Source organism: Carassius auratus, chromosome 50, assembly GCF_003368295.1.
Source record: "Carassius auratus strain Wakin chromosome 50, ASM336829v1, whole genome shotgun sequence".
NCBI classification, from domain to species: Eukaryota; Metazoa; Chordata; class Actinopteri; order Cypriniformes; family Cyprinidae; genus Carassius; species Carassius auratus.
In genome coordinates this window covers 9768223-9788078 of record NC_039292.1, presented here as the reverse complement: position 1 = coordinate 9788078, position 19856 = coordinate 9768223, and the positions used below count along the sequence as shown (strand labels likewise).

The following is a 19856-nucleotide window of genomic DNA, read 5'->3' as shown; positions in this document are numbered from 1 at the left end:
CATATGATGGTATTTCAAATTTCCCTTTCTTTTTGGAGTGTTACAAGCTCTTGGTGCATAAAGAAGATCTGTAAAGTTGCAAAGACTAAAGTGTCAAACCAAAGTGATATTCTTTATAAAAGTTAAGAGTCAACCATACCTACCTAAAACACCTCGTTCTGACACGCTCCCACATGTCTACGTCACAATGTGAGAAGATTTGCATAACGCCACCCAAATGTTCACACAAAGAAAGAAGGCATAACTTTGATTCTCGATGTTGGCGCGACCGCCATGTTGTGGAGATGCTGTGTGTTTTGTTGTGAAAGCGAAACTACTTTTTTTGACCTTCCAAAATAGAACAAGACTAGAAATCAGTGATTAAGTTGTATTTACAACACTGTTTCAGAACAGTTCAACCCAAATATTCAGATGTGTGCAGCACATTTTACAAAGGACAATGACTGTTTCCTCGGAGAGTAGCCTTCAATACGGTGTCTGTTTCTATAAAGTGAGGCAATTCCAACTTTGCAAGGACAGTGTGGCGGTTCTGACTCACAACCTGTAAGTACGTTTTCATATTTAAAGAATTTGCCACTGATGATTCAAATGGGAGTTTTGAGCAGGGTAAAGTAGCACTTGTTGTTTGTCATTTCTCAGATCACAAGGGCAGACATGGTTTTATGTTCGTGCAGCGCGATACGCAATGTGTAAAAAGACAGTATGAGTCATTATAATCAGTAATTATGTCCCCACTGGATGCAACAAATGCCTCGTTTGAAATGGGTTTTACTGTTTTTGTCTTGTGGCGCCGGGACATGGCAGCACGGTATGTTAAGCGGCATCACATTTCCGTCACACGCTTAAGGTATTCAGCCAATCACAACACACTGTATAGCTGGCCAATCAGAGCAAACCTTCTGTATGAAAGCTTGTAAAAATCGACACGTTCCAAAAGGCAGGGCACAGAGGAGAAACAATAATGTACATTATGTGGAAAATAATGTGTTTTTTTAACCTTAAACGACATAAACACATTTCATTACACCAAATAATGTTCTTTTTAACAGCATCATATGACCCCTTTAAATAAGTTTTCCAACATAATGCAATGTACAAGCCTTGTGACTTCATCTCAGATACTACCCAATTAGAAAGGTAACTTTTCTAATTTGAACTCTCAAGTCACCCTGGCACAGATCTCAAGCTGAATCCACTGAGAACAGTGATACTGCTATAATATATAGATATATAATTTTCGCCACATGGTAGATGCTTTATAGTTCAGGGTGGCAAGACTTTTAAAGCTTAAAGATATCAGCATCTGCTTTATTTTACATGGATTGGGTTGCTTATGGCAGGCATTTTAAAATCACATGACTAGCTGTACTTGCACTTATGAAATAAACTGATCATAGATGACTGACTGCAAATAAACCATGTCTACTATGCTTCATCCATTCCACTAGGTGTCAGTACCAACCATAAAACATGACTGAGCACCTTTAAATGAATAGTTCCAGTGGTAGTATTGCTTTTCGCTTTTTTTCAATTATAACAACAGTAAAATGTACAATAAGACACTCTCCAAGACCATTCAGCAATTTATATCGTCAACATATTAAACAAAAACATCTGTTTAATTCTGACACCTGAGGCAAATATTGACAATGGCTATAATAATATTATTGCAAATCAATCAAGTAAGTTACAATGTGACAAATCAATAGCGCCACATGAACACAATCATGATGTACTATACATTCACTCCTGTTTTATACTGGAGTGTGGTATGTCTGGCGAAACACAGAGGCATGCTTATGGATCAGTATCAGTGGAATATTGAAGGAGGAAGAACACATTAGAGGGAGGAGTCAGGAGAAGGGCGGAGCTAAGCGAGTCTATTTAAACTGGCTCATGGGGGCGGGGATTTTGATGTCTTGGCCTCTCTCCAGTTTCCTCTCGCATTCGATGAGATAGTTCACTCCGTCTATCACAGTCTGAACCAGCTGGACCTGAGCACATGATGATAAAGACAAGAAGTCATGGTGAGATAATTAAAAAAAATCAGGCTTTAAAGAGACTTGCCACAATATATCAGTACTCAGAGCCTAAAATGAACACTCGCCAAGTACCAAAAACGATTCAAATCATCTTTGGCATCATCATATTTGAAACTGTTATTCAGCAGCTGGACTGTAACTTTAATATTATTATAAAAGGGATGGAACACGGCTTTAAATAGGGCTGAGCTCAAAATATCAATACTACAATATACCGTGATGCATTACAATATGGAGGCTTCTCTACTGATACAGAGGCAAATGCTGTGACACAGTTTTGAAAAAGAAACACAGAACAGAAAAGACCATATTAAATTTAAAAGTTAAATAATTATTTATTTACACCTATCAATAGCTCTGGAATTAGAAACTGAATTGTATTATTGATATTAATGTTGTTGTTATTATTATTGAGTTTACAGGGTGTGGTGGTTTTGCTGTTGTAAACACTACTGCTGCTGTTGTAGAAAAAAAAATATTTCTGTCACATTTAAAATGGAACTCAATTATAGTTCTGTTCTAAATTGTATTCATTGTATTAATGATAATGATAATAAACATTTAAAAAAGTTAAAATAAGTACAAAATAAAGTTCAAAGTAGCCTATAAATAGTTTTTAGCAAGATAACATAAAAAAGACAAGACCCATTGATGCGCATTGAACTTTTCTCAACTAAACAGCAAAACGAAAGAGAACAGGCACCTTTGTCTATAGAACAAGTTAAATCCATTTTTAATATTTAATTTTAATAAAATGTAATAAACTTGTCCCCGCACTTTATCCCTTTAACTGCCTGCTCAACCAAATGGTTGATTTGTCACTTTATGGTAAACGTAGAAAACCTAAGCTAATGTTTTCAGATAATCCTTTCTGCTGTCAGAATGTACTATTTGCTGAGAAATATAACTTTCTGATCATTAATTATAGTTCATATTTTCTGATTTCCATAGTATGTGTATGAATTCCGGTACTTTTGCCATAAAGTGACATATCAACCATTTGGTAGAGGCCGATATTTAAAAAATTATGGGACGTGTTGAAAAAAAATACATTGAGTGTGGTAACTAATGACATAAGGAGATAAGAAATGCAAACAAAATTTTTTCAAATGCTTTTTTCTTGGTGGGGCAGTTAAAGGGTTATTCTGGCAGGTGTGTTCATGTAGAGGTTTCACGGGCCTGTGTAAATAAATCTAGATTTAAATTCAAAGAGACAAGATAGTCTATGCATGACCTGACGTTTTATTAATATGCAAAATGAAGCATCCTGAACATCATGGAGTGCTAAAAGCTCTCATGCAGTGTCTGTTTCATTCATACTCAGAGCCGGAGAATGCTCTTATGCAGATAGTCTAAAATGGACTTATGGAAGTAATATCTTAATATGTGCAGGAAATCCATAATATGGACAAAGGCATCTGGCTATCACTGTAGGTATGCCAATATCTGCTGTAGCTGAGCTGAATAAAAAGTAGAAACATTTTGACTGATGAAACGTTGAGACAATAAACACACAACTGAGAAAATATATGGTTTATGCATGTTTTTCAAGTCATCTCCAGGTAACAAATAAATAAACTATATAATTCAGTGCTAACTGACATATCATTTACTAGAGAAGCTATGAAATATATTTCCTGCCTTATTCTGTGATAAAAATGGGATAAAGTTGTTCGTATTAGCCTTTATAAACCAAGCATGAAATTGGCGTTAGGAAAATATAGCACACAAATATTGTAGAATACAAATTTTTGGTTACCGTCCAGTAGTGTATTTGATTTCTTAGCCAATTCAAATTAAGAGATAAAAAGAATGAAACCTGTCAATTAGACAAAAATAAATGAATTAATTAATAAAAAAATCTGAAATGAAGGCTATGACCCTTACTGCAGCTAATGTGACTTCCACAGGCTACACGCAGCAATAAAAACAACAGCTGTGCATACTCTCTTCACTTCACTCTTGTAAAATAATCATTATTTAATAATAAAAGTATAAAAGCACACTGCTCCACTCAGAACGAATGCCAGGGATCATCCCAGATCAAATCGTCATCATCTGGACCCTTTTATAATTTTATTTAATTTATAATATTATTACTAATTATTATTTAAATTGAAAATGGAATATATAAAAAGCCTTGACAAAAGGGTACTTCAGCATCAACGGGAAAGGGAGCACAAAACATTGGGTTTCATTTTTAATTTACTGTATTTACACAAATTAGTGAAGAATTTACATATTATCTTAATTTCTTAACACTTAAATTGATCGATTGATTTTGACATCACTGACCTCTGATTGGCCCAGCCTGTCCAGATTGGAAATATCAAAAGTGTTTCCAACAGCTGCTGTGTCTACTCCTCCAGTCCCCCTTTTCTGCAGTCGCAGGTTATCCAGAATCTTAGGGAAACGAGGGTCCTGCAAGAAAAGACAATCCACAATAGACATAACATATTAATGTGGTCCTTAACTGACTATCGGTTGAAGAGGTGAGAAAGTTTATACTGTATTTCTAGAGCAAGGACCTTGCTGAGGCGAGGAAGAGTAACATGGACACCAGCTCTTAGCCCCGTGCCCAGGTTTGACGGACAAGTGAGAATGTAACCCAGACGCTCGTTCCACATGAATTCCCAACCCTTCTCCTGAATTAGTCTCTCAACCTGAGGGACAAAGAGAGAGTCTTTTGAGAAAGATTCAAGAGTGATCTGTTTGAACTAAAAACTATAAAACAGATGAAATATTAAACATGCAATTTCCTTTTAGAATGAGCAACAGACTAAGACAGACCTACACACATAATCACACACAGATGCCCATCTACCAGGACAATGTGTTTACAACTGTATGTCCACAAAAGGGGATTGCTCTGAGCTGCAATAAACCACTGCAGCATCTCTGCTGGATAAATAACGGAAGCTTGTGTGGTTTTTACAGCGACTGAGAGCCACATACTTAGACGTGCATGACCTCACCTCTAGGAGACCCTTGCAGAAACGCTCAAAGACCCTCTTCATGTTGCCCCCCTTCTCCATGGAGATCACACGAGTGTGGTCTTCCTCGTTGACCCACACCAGGAAGGTTTTCTCATTGTTGTGCCTGGAATTGAAAGGCATCTGTTTAATCTGTTCAGTGTCTTTGGCCTGCATTGTATAAGGCTTCTGAAGAGATCTCCACCATGTGCATTAACAAAATAGTGGATGACAATGAAATGTGAAAATCTGATTCAGTTTTAAAGCATTGTCTCAGAGGCAATTGATCTGGAATTGGACTACATTGGTTGCGCTGTATATTTCAATAATTTGTTTGAGAATCAGACTCCACATCTGCAAAATGGTTCTGTTATTTTTAAAATAAGAGCCTGTTCTTGATTCCCAAACCTAGTTGCCATTGACCTTATTACATTTTAGTCTCACTTATAGTCTCTAATGTTTTCAGAAGTGCAAAAACCATCAGGGTATTAAATCGGAGGTCATTTCCAAATGGAGTCTGGCAACACTCTGGCACACTTTCCCTTGCAGGCAGAAGGAAGAAGAGGGAAAGAAAAGAGGATGAATTATGCAGGAGATGTAAGTGAGCCATGGGTACATGCTGTGAACAATATCAAACCACAGTGCATGGCGGTAGAGGTTGCTTCAGACTATTTCTGGATGAAACGTAGACTTTCAGAGGACTTTGTTCGCCATCAAACCACTCAACTCCTTCTCGCTGAGGTTAAACTCACCAGATGCCTCTTGCGTCAGGCCAGTCGCGAGCCATGCCTGCACATGTCAGCAAGGGTGACACAGGCTTATCAAACAGGAAGTGATCCTATATAGCAAAACAAAAGGTAAGCATGGATACTTTTTGGGTTGAGTCGACAGCAATGAATTACATGTCATCATATTTGTGGATATACCCACATCAATGAGCTGCTGCTGCTCTTGTTCGGTCATTTGAGTGAGACTGAAGTATTTTCCTGCCAGGTCCCCTTTCAGGCCTGCCAAGGCATCGATCACGACCCTCTCCACCTCTCTGCGCTCAGCGCGGGTGCAGGCCGGGGGCAGACTCAGGCCTCGGATACTCCTACCTGTCCTGACTCGAGACGAAAGAACGTACTTCTCATCGAATTGGCCTCCCCGTATCTGATGGGACGAAAGTAGGATGAAAATAATGGAAGTAACTTGAAACTTTGAGGCTTGTGTTTATGACCTGCTTTACTATTTAAAAGAATGGCAAACTATTGTGATATTATAACTAGGTGCAGTTTGTTTATTCATTTTGTAGTGGAAATGGCATTTTAAAGTTACTAAATTAATTACAAATGTTTTTTAATGATTTTTCTCAGATTTAAATGAATCTGAGTATTACATTAAAAAAATTACAAAAAAAAAATGTGTTCCTGTGGCTCAAGCGGTAGAGCATTGCGTTAGCAGTGCAAGGTTGTGGGTTCGATTCCCAGGGAACACATGTTAGGTAAAAAATAGCCTGAATGTGCTGTAAATGCATAAATGTAATTTAAATAAAAAAATTTAAACATTTAAAATCAAAATGTAAAATTGAGCCATTAAATTAAAATGAACAAAAATAAATATATTTTCTTGATTTTAGGTCCTTTTCACCAGAAGACCCGGTTATGAAACTGAAAAAAGGAGAAAATAATCTAAAAATATTATTTTAGAATAAAATTGGTAACCTGCCAAGGCTTATTTCATACCTAGCATTTTATGATTCCTAAATACACACAATTAAATAGTAAATTTTTATTTGTTATTTATATATATTGTGAATATATATATATATATATATATATATATATATATGTGTGTGTGTGTGTGTGTGTGTGTGTGTCCTTGTTACAGTGTAATTACAGTGTAATTACACAAAAACATTAAAACTTAGTTGCTTGTAGTTACATATTATATACTGTTATTACTAAATTAAATATTCTTAATGTGTAACAAGGACATGTTAAAATAAAGTATGTTTATATTTCATATATTTATACAGATTTCTTATTTATGTATATAAATATGAAACATGTAGTATTTAATATTTAACATTTGTTTATTACAAGATTAAAATATCTGGGTATGTGGCATAGCTAAAAAAAATAGATAAAATCTCTATAAAAATATCTATTAAATCTATTTGAAAACACATAAAACATGAATTATGAACGCATTCCAAGACTTTTGGAAAATGAAAGTGAACACAGTTCAAGAAACACCCTACTGTCAATGTTGTAGGTGTAACTAAAACATTTACTCCTACCTTACTGGCATCCAGGTCAGTGGGGTGTTTCATGGTGCAGGGGTCATAACCATTGTGCCTTTCTTTGATGACTGGGTTAAAAATGTCAGCAAAGACCTGCACAAAACATGTTTGATGTACTTAGGTGCTCCAAAAATGCAAGCCTCTTATTATGCCAAAAATGTATGACATCCTCTCACCTGATATGACTCCTCATCCCCTGCAACCATTCCTACTGTCTTAATAAAGGGGTGGCCTGGGTTGTCCACGCCAGTTTGGATAGCCTCGTCCAAAGTGTAACCATTCGGAGTGGTTTTATCACTCAGCTTGGCATATACAGCAGGGGTCAAGTGACTGGCCATACAGTTATTGTGCTTCCGCAAATCTGGATATTCAGCACTGTTGGGAAAAAGAACTAAGCTGAAAAAAGGAAAATGCCTGTATCTCAAAATCAAACAAGCTGCCTACAAGACAGTATTGTTGGGCCTGTCTATCAAAACGGCGCTTTAGAGTGTCAAACCCGCGTTCTGAACGCGTCAAATCCTGGTGTGCGCGTGCTCGATATCAAGACAGCGCTAAGCGTCATAACCGCGTTCAGAACGCGTAGTAGCTATCAAAAACGGCGTTCTAAAATGTCATCGACGCGTTCCGTACGCGTCAAAAGCTTTTTTTTTTTTTGGCACAACCAATGTTGAACCGCACCGCATGTGCATTTTTAACCAAATATTGTGAGGATATTAATTAATGTGTAAAAAAAACTAATTAATTAATTAATTTGCATTCATCGTTTTGTTGGCTAACATTACATGGGAAAATGAAATGGTTAATTCGAAGGCTAGTAGCCTGCCTACTGTATTAATTAGATCTAAAGAAACATTTAGATTTACAATGTAGAATACACAATTTTTAATATATAATATAATATAATATAATATAATATAATATAATATAATATAATATAATATAATATAATATAATATAATACGCGACCATGAAACTGGATCATTCCTGTCTGATATGAATGAACATATTTGACTACCACTTGGGCATTTGTACTCAATACAATATATGGCATCCTATCACAATATATCATTATTTTATGCATTATATTGTCGTTATAAAACACGGGTATGGTTGTAGTTACCTCGGAGGGTAGATTCTCCGGACGTGCGCTCCTGCATTGACATGCTGCTCTCTGTTCAGGAAGAATCCCACGGTCAGAGATCCCGCGCCGACCAGCGACAAGATTCCCACCTTCCTTTTACTGGACAAAACCCGTGCGAAGCTGCTGGCCATTTTAACCCTACAGAAGCAGACAAGGTCTCTCCAGGTGAACGCGGTCTTGAAGGATGGACAGACAGAAGGATAGAAATGGGATTACTGGAAGATGCAGGGGAATGCTGCGGATATCTGCTCTTCTCCCAACACAACAGCCGTCCAATCACCCTCCCCTCCGAGGCAGCAGCAGCAGCACGAGATGATTCAGACTCTCACAGAGACCAGTGCAGCTTCCCCAACCCTTACAGTAAACCAGTCAACAACCTTGAACGTCCTTACACAGGCTATTTCATAGGTGTGGTTATATTTTATTAATGTCTTTTTAATCTCGTTTTAAGGTACCAAAAGAGAACAATAAATGTGCTGTTAACCATGATGTAACTGACAGCTCTTTTGAACCTTGTACGTGACTTTAAAGCCCATTGGTTTGCTTTACCTGTGAAACAACACACGCCCGTCTGCAGCACGCGCATGCGCGCTGGGAATTGGCTGATGAGTGCCTGCCAACGTTGCATAAATACAAATATAAATACAAAATACAAAATATATATATGTTGAGATTTATTTCTTTTTACTTTAATTTGGAGCCTAATTAGTTCAACTTAGTCTGGTCTTTTAGTTATCCTAAGAAGTTTAAAAACGTTAAAATACATCACAAACGGGTTGTTCTTGGTTCTGTTATGTTATATAATTAATTTTAGTCGCGTGACTGTGTTCGTTTAGAATTGCAAACAAATGCATAAGCAAGTATTTTTGCTTAAATATGTCGTCGGTCCCATGTCACCCTCTAGAAGTTTTTCATACAATGGCTAGTGAATTTAACACATTTTACACAGCATTTCACATTTGTGATTCAAATTGCTTTTCAAATTGATGGGCCTGAATCAAGTTGTAACTATTTTAAATATAAGTAAAAGTGCAGATTGTTTTAACAGCATGTGCAAATTTGAACACGTGTGCTGTAAATCACATGACCAGATACTAGGCTATTTGATGTCTGTCTCAAGACTCCATAAAATGAAACACTTAAAATATGGAATACAGATACATAGACAATGTTTGCTGTAATATTTAAAGGGTCTGTTATTCATATATTAAGATTCAGTCATGAGTCATGATCACTAGTCAGCAGTCAGATTTATAACCAGTCTGAGAACTCTTTGTGACCAGTCTGAGAAGCCCCATATTGTTATTCTCTGCTCTTAAAAAACTTAAATAAAAATATAAAACACTTACTTTTTGCTTCATATGTGCTCATATGAAACAGCTGGGTTAACCTTCATCCTAAGCCTGAATCATGCCAAACCATTTAGACAAATTCATAGCATTTACTGGTTTTAGTTGGGATTAAAATCCTGGTTTTAAACGTTCCACTAAAATACTTTGCAGAAATCATGTGAAATAAACAAGAGAATTACTGTAGGCAAAATGAACTAAAGTTTTTATAATAATCCCTTGTAGTGTGCAGCAAGCTGGTCAATATTGTAAGAATAAATCAGTGTTTAAATGATGCAAGGCAGAAATGGTACAGCGTGAATTGCAGACTTCGTATAATCCAGAGATATTTCTATTGAAATGAAGTGCAAACGTGGAATGTTTGAAGCTTGTAATTCATGAAATGTCAAAAGTAGCAATGCTCGAAAATGTATGATACATTACATTGCTTTATGAACAGTCATGCATATTTAAAATGAAATTCACATACCAGATACTTTTATAACGCAGAAGTTGGTCTTATGTTCTGAAGTACAGTAGGAACCAGGTACAAGGGCAAAGCTTTTACTTTCTTCAACGCAGCAGAGCAGAAATAGGTGTGTCCTTATTTATTACAGTGCCATGGCATGGTTAAAACTTCCTTTTGTTTGACCTGCCGTACCCATAATACTCGAGCAGCACTGTGCCATTCATTCATTGGCTGGCTAATGCTGCCTAATGTTTCCTGGGAACAAAATCATGACTGGATTCCTTATTTGCATCCGGTGTCATCAGAGCTGGGTATGAGATAATGAAACCACGATCAGTTTAAAGGTCACTGTGATGACAGGATAACTGACACGTCTCCTTACTATTACCTTGATGTCATTAAAAATCAACTAAACAATAGCAAAGAAAATCCCCACTATGCAAACGAGTAACAAAACAACATTCATCTTAAGGCTATTATTGTCTTTATCATCTGTATTGTGTAATAACTGATAAATGTCTAATTGTTGAACTGCAAAGCCACTGAAGTCTTAATGGAAAGCAAAAAAGGAAACTACTAACAAATACAGTTAAAGCAAGAACTTTATGCCTAAACTTATTTCTTCTGGAATTTTCTTTTCAGCACAAAAAATATGCCTATGCATATGTGTGTATATATATATATATATATATATATATATATATATATATATATATATAATTATTATTTATTTATTTATTCTATAAATTTTTTTGCTTATAGCATAATAATTCCAACAGAGGGAGCAGTGGGACACTTTATAAAATTTACTCCAGAAATGAATGTCAGGACATTTAACAAGGATTGTTGGAAAATTGATTAGTGGCAGCAAGGAATCAATAAGCCATGAAAGGTAGAAAGGGGCAGCCACCTTACAATTGAGAGATTTATGGATCATTCAGTGTTATCTAGAAATTTGTCAGTCTTAAATCTGTTAGAAGTTAGCATTATAGCAATTAAAACCCAACTTTTAGCTACCCTTTTGAATGAAAAGCATCTGTTAAATGGAGCAACCGTAATCTCAAGAGACACTTGATTTCTTTTACTCTGTATTTTGCCAACACAACAGACGAGTTTCCTGTAAACAGTTCTTTCCTCAAACATTGTATTACTTTAATGATAGTCTGAAACCTCATGGAAATAAAATAATGACCACTATTATAGCTACATTTAAGTGATAATGTCATACACAAGCATTACTATAAAAGTAAATCTGAACTGATAAGCGAATATAAGTATATTAAAGAAAAGGTTTTGTTTACCTCAGATAAAACCCATTACTTTCAATCAAAATGAGTAAACTAATTGCTTACTTGAACAAGTTTGGGGTCAGCAAGTTTTTTCATGTTTTTGAAGAAGTCTCTTATGCTGCCCTATTCTATTTTATTCTATTCTTAACTGTTTTCAATTCACTTTAAACCTTTTAAATCAATTTTATATCATTTCTGATCCTTCAGAAAGCATTCAGATATGCTGCTTTCTCATCAAGAAACATTTATTATTATTAATATTAAAAACAGTTGCTAAGCTTAATATTTTCAGTTAAACGATGACACATTTTATTCAAAATTATCTGATGAAAAAAGTTCAAAAGAACAACTTTGTCAGCCAAGAAGGATAATATTAAAATAATATTAAGTATCAAACAGAAGTTAACCAAGCCTTAGGGTATAAAACCTCTATACCCCCATGCCATTTACACTCATTGTTTCCACAATCAGTTAATATGAAGGCAATGTTTACACGCCTTTAAGACCTGTTTGTTCAAAAGAGCAACTGTGTGTAACTTCAACGCTAAAGACATGGAAATGGACAGCAGTCTCGACAGCAAGCCAGAGATTCGGTCCGCAACTCCACCAAAGGAAGACAACGATAGCATGAAAGAGAGTAGCCATAATGGTGAAGCTGCAACTTCATCTTCTCTGGAAAGAGATGGAGATTCCTCACAACTGCCAACAATTAGCTCCAAGTTATTGAGAATGCTAGAAGCAGCAACCACCCGGCAATCTGCACTCGTAAAAATGCAGAACAGCGAGGAAGTGTTCGAGGAAAATGATGGAGCCGTCAGTGAAGCTCCAAGAACAAAAAGAGTAAGTGCCGCTGAGGCTGAATAAGTACAATGGGCATTAAAGTACAGTTTAATGTTGTGCATTATGATGTAAGAACAGACAAAATAGAAGATGACATAAATGCAATGAAATAATACTATAAATCTCCCTTGTCAACATATTGCTGAGTTTATTGTGTTTCTGTTTCAAAACTTGGCTGGTAACACAAAAGTGACGTCAACCTTTGGGAAAGAAGAATCATGAATCTTAGAGTTGTTTGGGTTCTTTACCACCATTCGTCCTTGAACGATGTACACGATCCAAGGTTTCTTCAACAGGAAGGTCCCTAAGGCAAGCTGTCAATATCCTGTTTTATACCAGATTTAGAAGGGGTTAAATGTATTTTTCTGGTCACTGGAGAGCATATAAGTGCTGAGGTCAAACCTTGGAATGGGATACCTATGAATCTGAGAGTTGTGTAGGTTCTTTACCAGCAATTTGACCTTGATCCCAGTTACTTCAATGGGAGTGTCCCTAAAGCAACAGAACTGTCAATGTCCTGATTTATACCCGATTTGCAAAGGGTTAAATATATGATTTGGTCATTGGGGTGCATAGAGGGGCTGAGGTCAGACTTTGGAAAGGGGGGCCCATGAATCTGAATGTTGTTGTGTTCCCATGCTTCCATTTTGTCATTGAACTCTTGTCCCTTGGTTGTGTCAAGGTGAGAAGTGAACTGCTTGTTTCTTACAAGGTGAATTAAGGGTACATATCTGGGTGTAGTAACCTAAATGTGCTGGGTTTAAACACCAAAAAAGACTTTCTGAGAGCAGTTCTCAAACACTTGACCCCAGGGTGTTCCAAAGGAAATCTCTTTTAAACCACATGTGGTAGGGGTACGTTTCTGGTTTGATAAACTAAATGCACCGAGTAACCACTGAAAGCATAAGCCTTGAGTTTCCATACCTCCGTTTTGCCCTTGAAAGAGGCACCTGACGCCAGGTTGAGAACAACAAGTCATTTTAACTAAAACATGCCTGCTAAATGAGGTGTAACCGAAAACCTTATCTTGATCATCATTAACAACCCTGAACAGAGCCGTGGGCTGAACACAGACCAGTGCACTTAAAACCACACAGTATCCGCTCAGTGGCACTTGGCCAGCATTAATAAATGACTTTAGGGAACTTTTGTGACATCATCTACTTTAATCATTGTCGAATCATGTAAGCGAACAGAGAGCTCTGAATTTATTGTAAGGCTTTGGTATCACAGTGTAGGATTTCATCTGACAGTGGATCAATGCTTCTCTAGCACGCTCATTTAACATCATGACATCATGACAATCACTGTTGGGGCTCGTCTTTAAATGCTTACGTGGGAGTTATTCTACGCATTTCTCAAGAGGATCAGACACCATGAAGAAAGTCTACAGCCTGGTTAGTCTCACTAAAAACAGGGAATCAAAAGATGCTGTGTTATCTCTTAACGTCAAGGTATTTCTATTCTGCTTAGAGGGAAGTTGCAATCCATCTGTTTGCTTTTTTTTTTTTAGACCATGAGACTTAAAACTGCAGCACTTTGAAATAGATATTTTCCTTCTTGTGTGTGTTTTTTTTATTTTATTTGTGTGTGTCTGAATATGACAAAACAATTTCATTAATAACTCCATAGTAGATTATGAAAAGATTTGTACTACCCTGGTGCTCAAATTAATTTTATTACATTTTATTGAGTGTTATTTAGTTTTATTTGATTTGCTTATATATTATAGCAGAGCAGCACTTTGTTTAAATATAAATGCATTTTAGTAGACAATGCCACTACTAGTGCCTACCCTAACAACAAACACATATATATATTTGCAGTGTTTAATTTGAGGTTTTCTTTCTTTTTTTCTTCAATGTGTAAGTTAGTGAGCAAGTGATAGTTACTGTATATTTGGTCTCTAAGATCTCTTGCCTGTACCTGAAATGTATATGTTTCTGTGCATGTAATGCATCCTAATGCTATTTCAATATTTAGAGTCTAAGTTAGGATAAAGCATTATAATTATTCTGGCTTCTATTATTTTCTGCAGGAAAAGGTTACATTATTTCGAATTACATTATATTATATATACAAAAATAAAAGTTTTTTTTCCCTTAGCAAATCCAGTATCCTGAGCAGATGCGAGAATTCGACAGTCATTTAACAAAGACGGGACGCCGCTCCCTGTCCCACTCTATTTCTCATTCCTCCACGGACAGTAACAGCTCAGGTAGACGCCGCACAAATTCTATCAAAACTGGAAAATGTATTTTTTTGGTCATTCTTTGTATTTTCATTGCAATCATTGATTCCGATTTCCTTTCTTGTTTTGTTCCTCATTTTTTTCAGGGGGTTCAGATGCAGAAGATCTAGAAGATGAGGTCTGTCCTCGAGACATGCAACAGATGAACTCTAAAGGGACCAGGGACTTCTGCATCAAAAACATCAAACTGGCAGACTTTGGTCGTCGAGAGATAGAGCTTGCCGAGGATGGTAGGCATAGTGTATGGTAATAAAACAGCAAACGTGCATTGTACAGTACACAAAAAAAGGAATAAATATGTGTGTACCTTTATTAATTAAAGAGATGACTGCACTGATGGCCTTGAGAAAAGCTGCCCAGGGGGAAAAACCATTGGCAGCAGCAAAAATAGTGGGATGCACCCACGTCACGGCCCAGACAGCTGTAAGTGTCATCTAAAATCACTTCACTGCATTTTTAATGCATACTGTATCATACTGACAGAAAGAGAGAAAAAAATACAGAAACAAAACTAAAAAAAAACAGTTTTACAAGGTCTTGAAACATGAAACATCCAACACCTCCCATATCCCCTCCGCTGATTATACAATGAAAAAAAAAAAAAAAAAAAATTTAAACTGCAGTTTAAATTACTGTTGTACTGTTTGGGGTCAGTAGGATTTTTTTTAAAAGAAATTAATGATTTCATTCAGCAAGGATCCATTTAACTGATATTAAAATTGACAGTAAATGACATTCATAATATTACAAAAGAGTTATTTTTCATACAAATACAGTTCTTTTGACTGCTCTCTTTCTAGTACCCCCAAAATACTGAGCAGCACTGTTTTAACATTGATAATAATACATGCTTCCTGGGCACCGAATTACTTTTTAAAATTATTTATTAAGGATCTTGTGGCACTCAAGAAATATATATTTTTTACTCGACAGGTGCTGTTTGAGACTCTGAAGGTGTTGGGGGCTCAGTGTAGGTGGGCAGCCTGCAATATTTACTCCACTCAGGATGAAGTGGCAGCTGCTTTAGCAGAGCAAGGTATATATATAAAAAAGTATCTTAGTCTAATTGTCACAGATTTTTAAAGTCTGTGATTTTTTTTTTGCACGTTGTTATTTTCCTTCTTTGATTTGTCCATTGTCTTTCCCTCTGACAGATTTTCCAGTGTTTGCATGGAAGGGAGAATCTGAGGATGACTTCTGGTGGTGTATTGATCGCTGTGTAAATGTGGAGGACTGGGAGCCGAACATGGTACGAGTAGGCCTACCTTAAGTGATATGGGACCACTTTCCCTTCGAGGATCAATAGTGTCTCTGTTTTCGCCTGTAAATTGAAGTTTGTTAATGGCCTTTTCTTCTTTAGATCCTTGATGATGGAGGAGATATGACACATTGGATATACAAGAAAAATCCTCACCTCTTCAAGAAAGTCAAGGGTATTGTTGAAGAAAGTATCACAGGCATTCACAGGTTGAGTCACTTTCTAGTCCTTGTTATTTGTCACATTTGGTGGAAAGATGATTACGCTGAATTGGCACTAGTGGGTTTACACGATGAAACTTTGCAAATGTTTTTTGCATCACATATATCAGGCTTCATCACCTCTCTAAAGCTGGAAAACTATGCGTCCCAGCCATAAATGTGAATGACTCGGTCACTAAACAAAAATTTGACAACCTCTACTGCTGCAGGGAGTCCATCCTGGATAGGTAAGATAACAGTGCAACTATTTCTCTATTAAAGCACAGTATTTGTATGATTAAACCTACTTTCTGTCTTGTTCCTATTCTCTCAGTCTTAAAAAGACAGCTGATATCATGTTTGGGGGAAAGCAGGTGGCTGTATGTGGATACGGAGAGGTACGTCTCCTGGTTCAAATATATTATGGTTTCTATTGTCAATATGCTAATAGAGAACAGTGTCCATCACCTGCTGTCTATTTTGTGTGTGTAAGTGTGAATATTGGTGCCCACAGGTTGGAAAAGGTTGTTCTGCAGCTCTGAAAGCGATGGGGTCTGTGGTGTATGTAACCGAAACTGACCCCATCTGTGCTCTACAAGCATGGTAAGATATGAGTTATTTGAAAAACTCTCCATAAAGTTATATTTTCCACAGTGTCACCCCTGACAGCCAATTGCATTTCGACTAGCATGGATGGCTTTCGACTGGTCAAACTAGGTGATGTCGTAAGACAAGTGGACATGGTCATCACCTGCACAGGCAAGTTGCGCAATATCCTAAATAGTCTTTATTGTACTATTGCCTTACAGGGTTCGTTTGACAGCTGACCGCTTTTCTACACAGGTAACAAAAACGTTGTTGTGAGGGAACACATGGACCTAATGAAGAATGGCTGCGTTGTCTGCAATATGGGACGCTCCAATACAGAAATCGATGTTGTAAGTGGCTGTAGGATGCGATTATAACACACGATTAGCGATGACAGTTAAATGCTTGCAATTTAATCGGGGCGCATTTCTTGTCGTTCGTCTGAATTTTCAGAACAGTCTGCGAACCCCAGAGTTAGTATGGCTACATGTGAGAGCGCAAGTAGATCACATTGTTTGGCCTGATGGCAAGAGAATAGTACTCCTTGCAGAGGTGAGAGAATACTATATAAAAAAACATTCACCTAATTTTTCATAATGTTAGGAAGCTATTTCCTGTAAATGTCCAAGATTTCTGATTCATTATCCACTATCTGTTAATCACTAGGAAGATAACAAAATGCAGTAAATGCTAAAGCTGTTACAAACTAGTGCAAACCAGTGGATTTAGGAACATACATTTGTAAATCATGTAAAGCTATAATCTACATTTCCTTATTACAACCCTAATGAATTATTGGTTACTAACGTTAGAGGCAAAGTTATTGTTTTACCCTGTTTGAATTTAGGGCCGTGTTCTTAATCTAAGCTCCTCCACTGTACCCATATACGTGCTTTCCATCACAGCCACCACACAGGTATGGAAGCAGTTTGCTAATACATTCATTTAAATGAGGTTTTAAGTTGGTAGCCTAAAGGCCAAAGTTCTTCCTCTTTTACTTAGCCTAAACATTAAAGACTGGGCAGAGCAATACAACTTTGCATTTAGTATGACACAGTGCTAATGGAAGCATGACAGCCGTGGGCTATAGTTGGGTTTTAAATTATTTTACGGATTATGAATGGATAGGTTGTCTCTTCAAATGTGTTTACATGTTTAGTTGTCTGTATGCTTTTTGAAAGGCTTTGGCATTGATTGAGCTATTCAATGCTCCTGAGGGCCGTTACAAGAAAGATGTCTATCTTCTTCCCAAGAAACTGGGTAACAATGCAAAGGACTTCCAGAATTTAGTATTGTTCATGCATATTTCATAATGTACCAAATCATATTTGGATAAAATGACATCACAAACTGATTCACTATTTTGTATACCAGATGAGTATGTTGCAAGCCTGCATCTTCAGACTTTTGATGCACGCCTGACTGAGCTTACCGATGAACAAGCCAAATACATGGGCTTGAGTAAAAACGGGCCCTTCAAACCCAGTTACTACAGGTCATAAATGTGTTTAAATATTTGAATTTAATGATTGCATTTATTGATAAGTAATGTTTGAAACATTTAACACCTGATTTGTTTTTTTCCGGTTTTTAGGTATTAAGATCATGGAGAAGTCTCAATGCAACTCATCATCACTTAGAAGAAAACAGATGGATCTAAAGCTGTGGACCGAAATCTCAGCGAGGATTTCATTCATCCCTCTCTATACCAACACATGATATTACAGGCTTGACCATTAACGGTCAGCGTGTACAAATGTAAAGTGAAATATAACACATTTTACTCTTGCAGTTGTTCTGTAAATCATTTTAGTAGTGTCCATTCTGGTTGTATTGAGCATACATTATCATTATAACTTCCACAAAATAGATAAATACATAAAGGTAAAACAAAATGCAACAAATTCACATAGTATGTTACAAGTATGTTATAAACTCCCTTGCATAGAGCTCTAATAAAACACTGCTATCGTTTGTTTACCTCAAAAACATAAAACACTGTTTCACATATAACATTATTAAAACGTTGAACTTAACATTACACATGAAAACTGGAGACGCAAACTGACAGTAGAGAATTGTAAAGGGGCTTGGTGAACTTACTTTGAATGATCTAAACTCACTTTGAATCTTAGAAAGACCAGTAAGTGGTAAAGGTTAAAATTATTAAGAACATCTTTTGAGTTTCACTTTTGGAATAGGGAAAAACTCCTCAATGTGCCTCTAGATGGAGGTAATGTAGAAGAGAATAAGGCTTTGGCAAACAAGGGAAAGAATGAGAGGGATATTTGCTCATCTAGTGACAAGAATCTCGTTGGATCTCAAATGGTTGCAAGAATCCTATGTGTCCAAGTAGTCTAATAAAGGTATTTCAAAGCAGCGCGAACCTATGCTTTCTGAAAGCTGTAGCTTTTGAGTTGTGGTTTTCATGTGTTACCAAAGCTTCCCTTTTCTGTTAAAAAAAATGTAAGTCTCTTACAAATACGGGTGACTGAGTTTTAGTTTACTACTGATAAGCTGAAGTGTAGGTTTGGTAATAAGAAAGTCATTATTTTGTGTAATATTACTCTATTTTATTCTATGAGAAAATACTTTTGTAGATGGAGAGAAATCAGGGCTAGACAATAAGGACTGCCCGATGTCCAGCGTTAAAGACGCTCGGGACAGTTGACGAATTTGTCACAGTTGACAAACTGCCATTAACAGAAGCCAGAGACGCTAAAAAGAGAGCAAAGGTGAAAATACTGTAGCAGGCAGATCAAGATCACTGTTCACATTACTCAAAATACTAGAAGAAAATCCTAAATATTGAATTGGGGGTAGGGTTTATATGAATTTATATCTGAGAGTTTTCAAGAAGTTTACATGGCGTTTTCTTTTAATTTTGCCTCTGTATAATGCATTTAAAGCACAGCAGTAACATAGGAAACACTACTTTACCACTGATCCATAAGCGCCACCTGCTGTCAGAGAGTGAATTTGTGTTCTCATTCAGCCCTTCTGTTTTATCCATCATTTGTATCTTTGTTTTATATATTCAGTTGTGCTATTGCTTGTAATTTGTACATTTATTTTCATTGACTGACTGTTCATAATGTTTATGGGCAAATTCCAAATGGCTTTTTTTTTTGTGCCATTGCTTGGAGGGGGTGGGGGGTGGAGGGGGGCACATTCAATTTATCTGCAGCGCTTGT

At 36.6% G+C, this 19856-nt stretch overlaps 2 protein-coding genes across 5 annotated transcripts; one reads left to right on the top strand and one right to left on the bottom strand.

The window, feature by feature from the left end:
- Positions 1–1283: 1283 nt before the first annotated feature.
- On the bottom strand, positions 1284–10492 carry LOC113066933 (creatine kinase U-type, mitochondrial-like). Of its 2 annotated transcripts, XM_026239074.1 has the most exons (10): positions 10258–10492; positions 8419–8615; positions 7475–7673; positions 7296–7391; positions 5945–6166; positions 5767–5852; positions 5018–5141; positions 4571–4705; positions 4338–4463; positions 1284–1994 (listed from the first exon to the last, which is right to left on the bottom strand). In XM_026239074.1, the coding sequence occupies exons 2-10, from the start codon at positions 8568–8570 to the stop codon at positions 1881–1883; spliced, it is 1254 nt and encodes a 417-aa protein (XP_026094859.1). In that variant the 5' UTR covers positions 8571–8615; positions 10258–10492; the 3' UTR covers positions 1284–1880. The 2 variants fall into 2 exon arrangements, with proteins under 2 accessions (XP_026094859.1, XP_026094858.1); XM_026239073.1 differs by lacking the exon at positions 10258–10492 and having other exon boundaries at positions 8419–8938.
- Positions 10493–12023: 1531 nt separating this feature from the next.
- LOC113066932 (putative adenosylhomocysteinase 3) lies at positions 12024–18452 on the top strand. Of its 3 annotated transcripts, none has more exons than XM_026239070.1 (17): positions 12024–12365; positions 14472–14583; positions 14703–14846; positions 14939–15039; positions 15550–15652; positions 15771–15865; positions 15977–16083; positions 16206–16322; positions 16409–16472; positions 16589–16677; positions 16763–16833; positions 16918–17012; positions 17116–17214; positions 17510–17578; positions 17844–17922; positions 18037–18157; positions 18257–18452. In XM_026239070.1, exons 1-17 carry the CDS (start codon positions 12078–12080, stop codon positions 18261–18263), a joined length of 1761 nt encoding a protein of 586 aa, XP_026094855.1. In that variant the 5' UTR covers positions 12024–12077; the 3' UTR covers positions 18264–18452. The 3 variants fall into 3 exon arrangements, with proteins under 3 accessions (XP_026094855.1, XP_026094856.1, XP_026094857.1); XM_026239071.1 differs by lacking the exon at positions 12024–12365 and adding an exon at positions 13530–13819; XM_026239072.1 differs by lacking the exon at positions 12024–12365 and adding an exon at positions 13531–13762.
- The last annotated feature ends 1404 nt before the right edge of the window (positions 18453–19856 follow it).

Coding starts and splice junctions, on each gene's coding strand:
- LOC113066933 (XM_026239074.1), bottom strand. CDS start 8,570: ATGGCCAGCAGCTTCGCACGGGTTTTGTCCAGTAAAAGGAAGGTGGGA. Junction 6,167..7,295: donor CTGACCTGGATGCCAGTAAG/GTAGGAGTAAAT, acceptor TCGTCCCATCAG/ATACGGGGAGGCCAATTCGA. Junction 5,853..5,944: donor AGCAGCAGCAGCTCATTGAT/GTGGGTATATCC, acceptor TTTGCTATATAG/GATCACTTCCTGTTTGATAA.
- LOC113066932 (XM_026239070.1), top strand. CDS start 12,078: ATGGAAATGGACAGCAGTCTCGACAGCAAGCCAGAGATTCGGTCCGCA. Junction 12,366..14,471: donor AAGCTCCAAGAACAAAAAGA/GTAAGTGCCGCT, acceptor TTTTTCCCTTAG/CAAATCCAGTATCCTGAGCA. Junction 16,323..16,408: donor AGGGAGTCCATCCTGGATAG/GTAAGATAACAG, acceptor CTATTCTCTCAG/TCTTAAAAAGACAGCTGATA.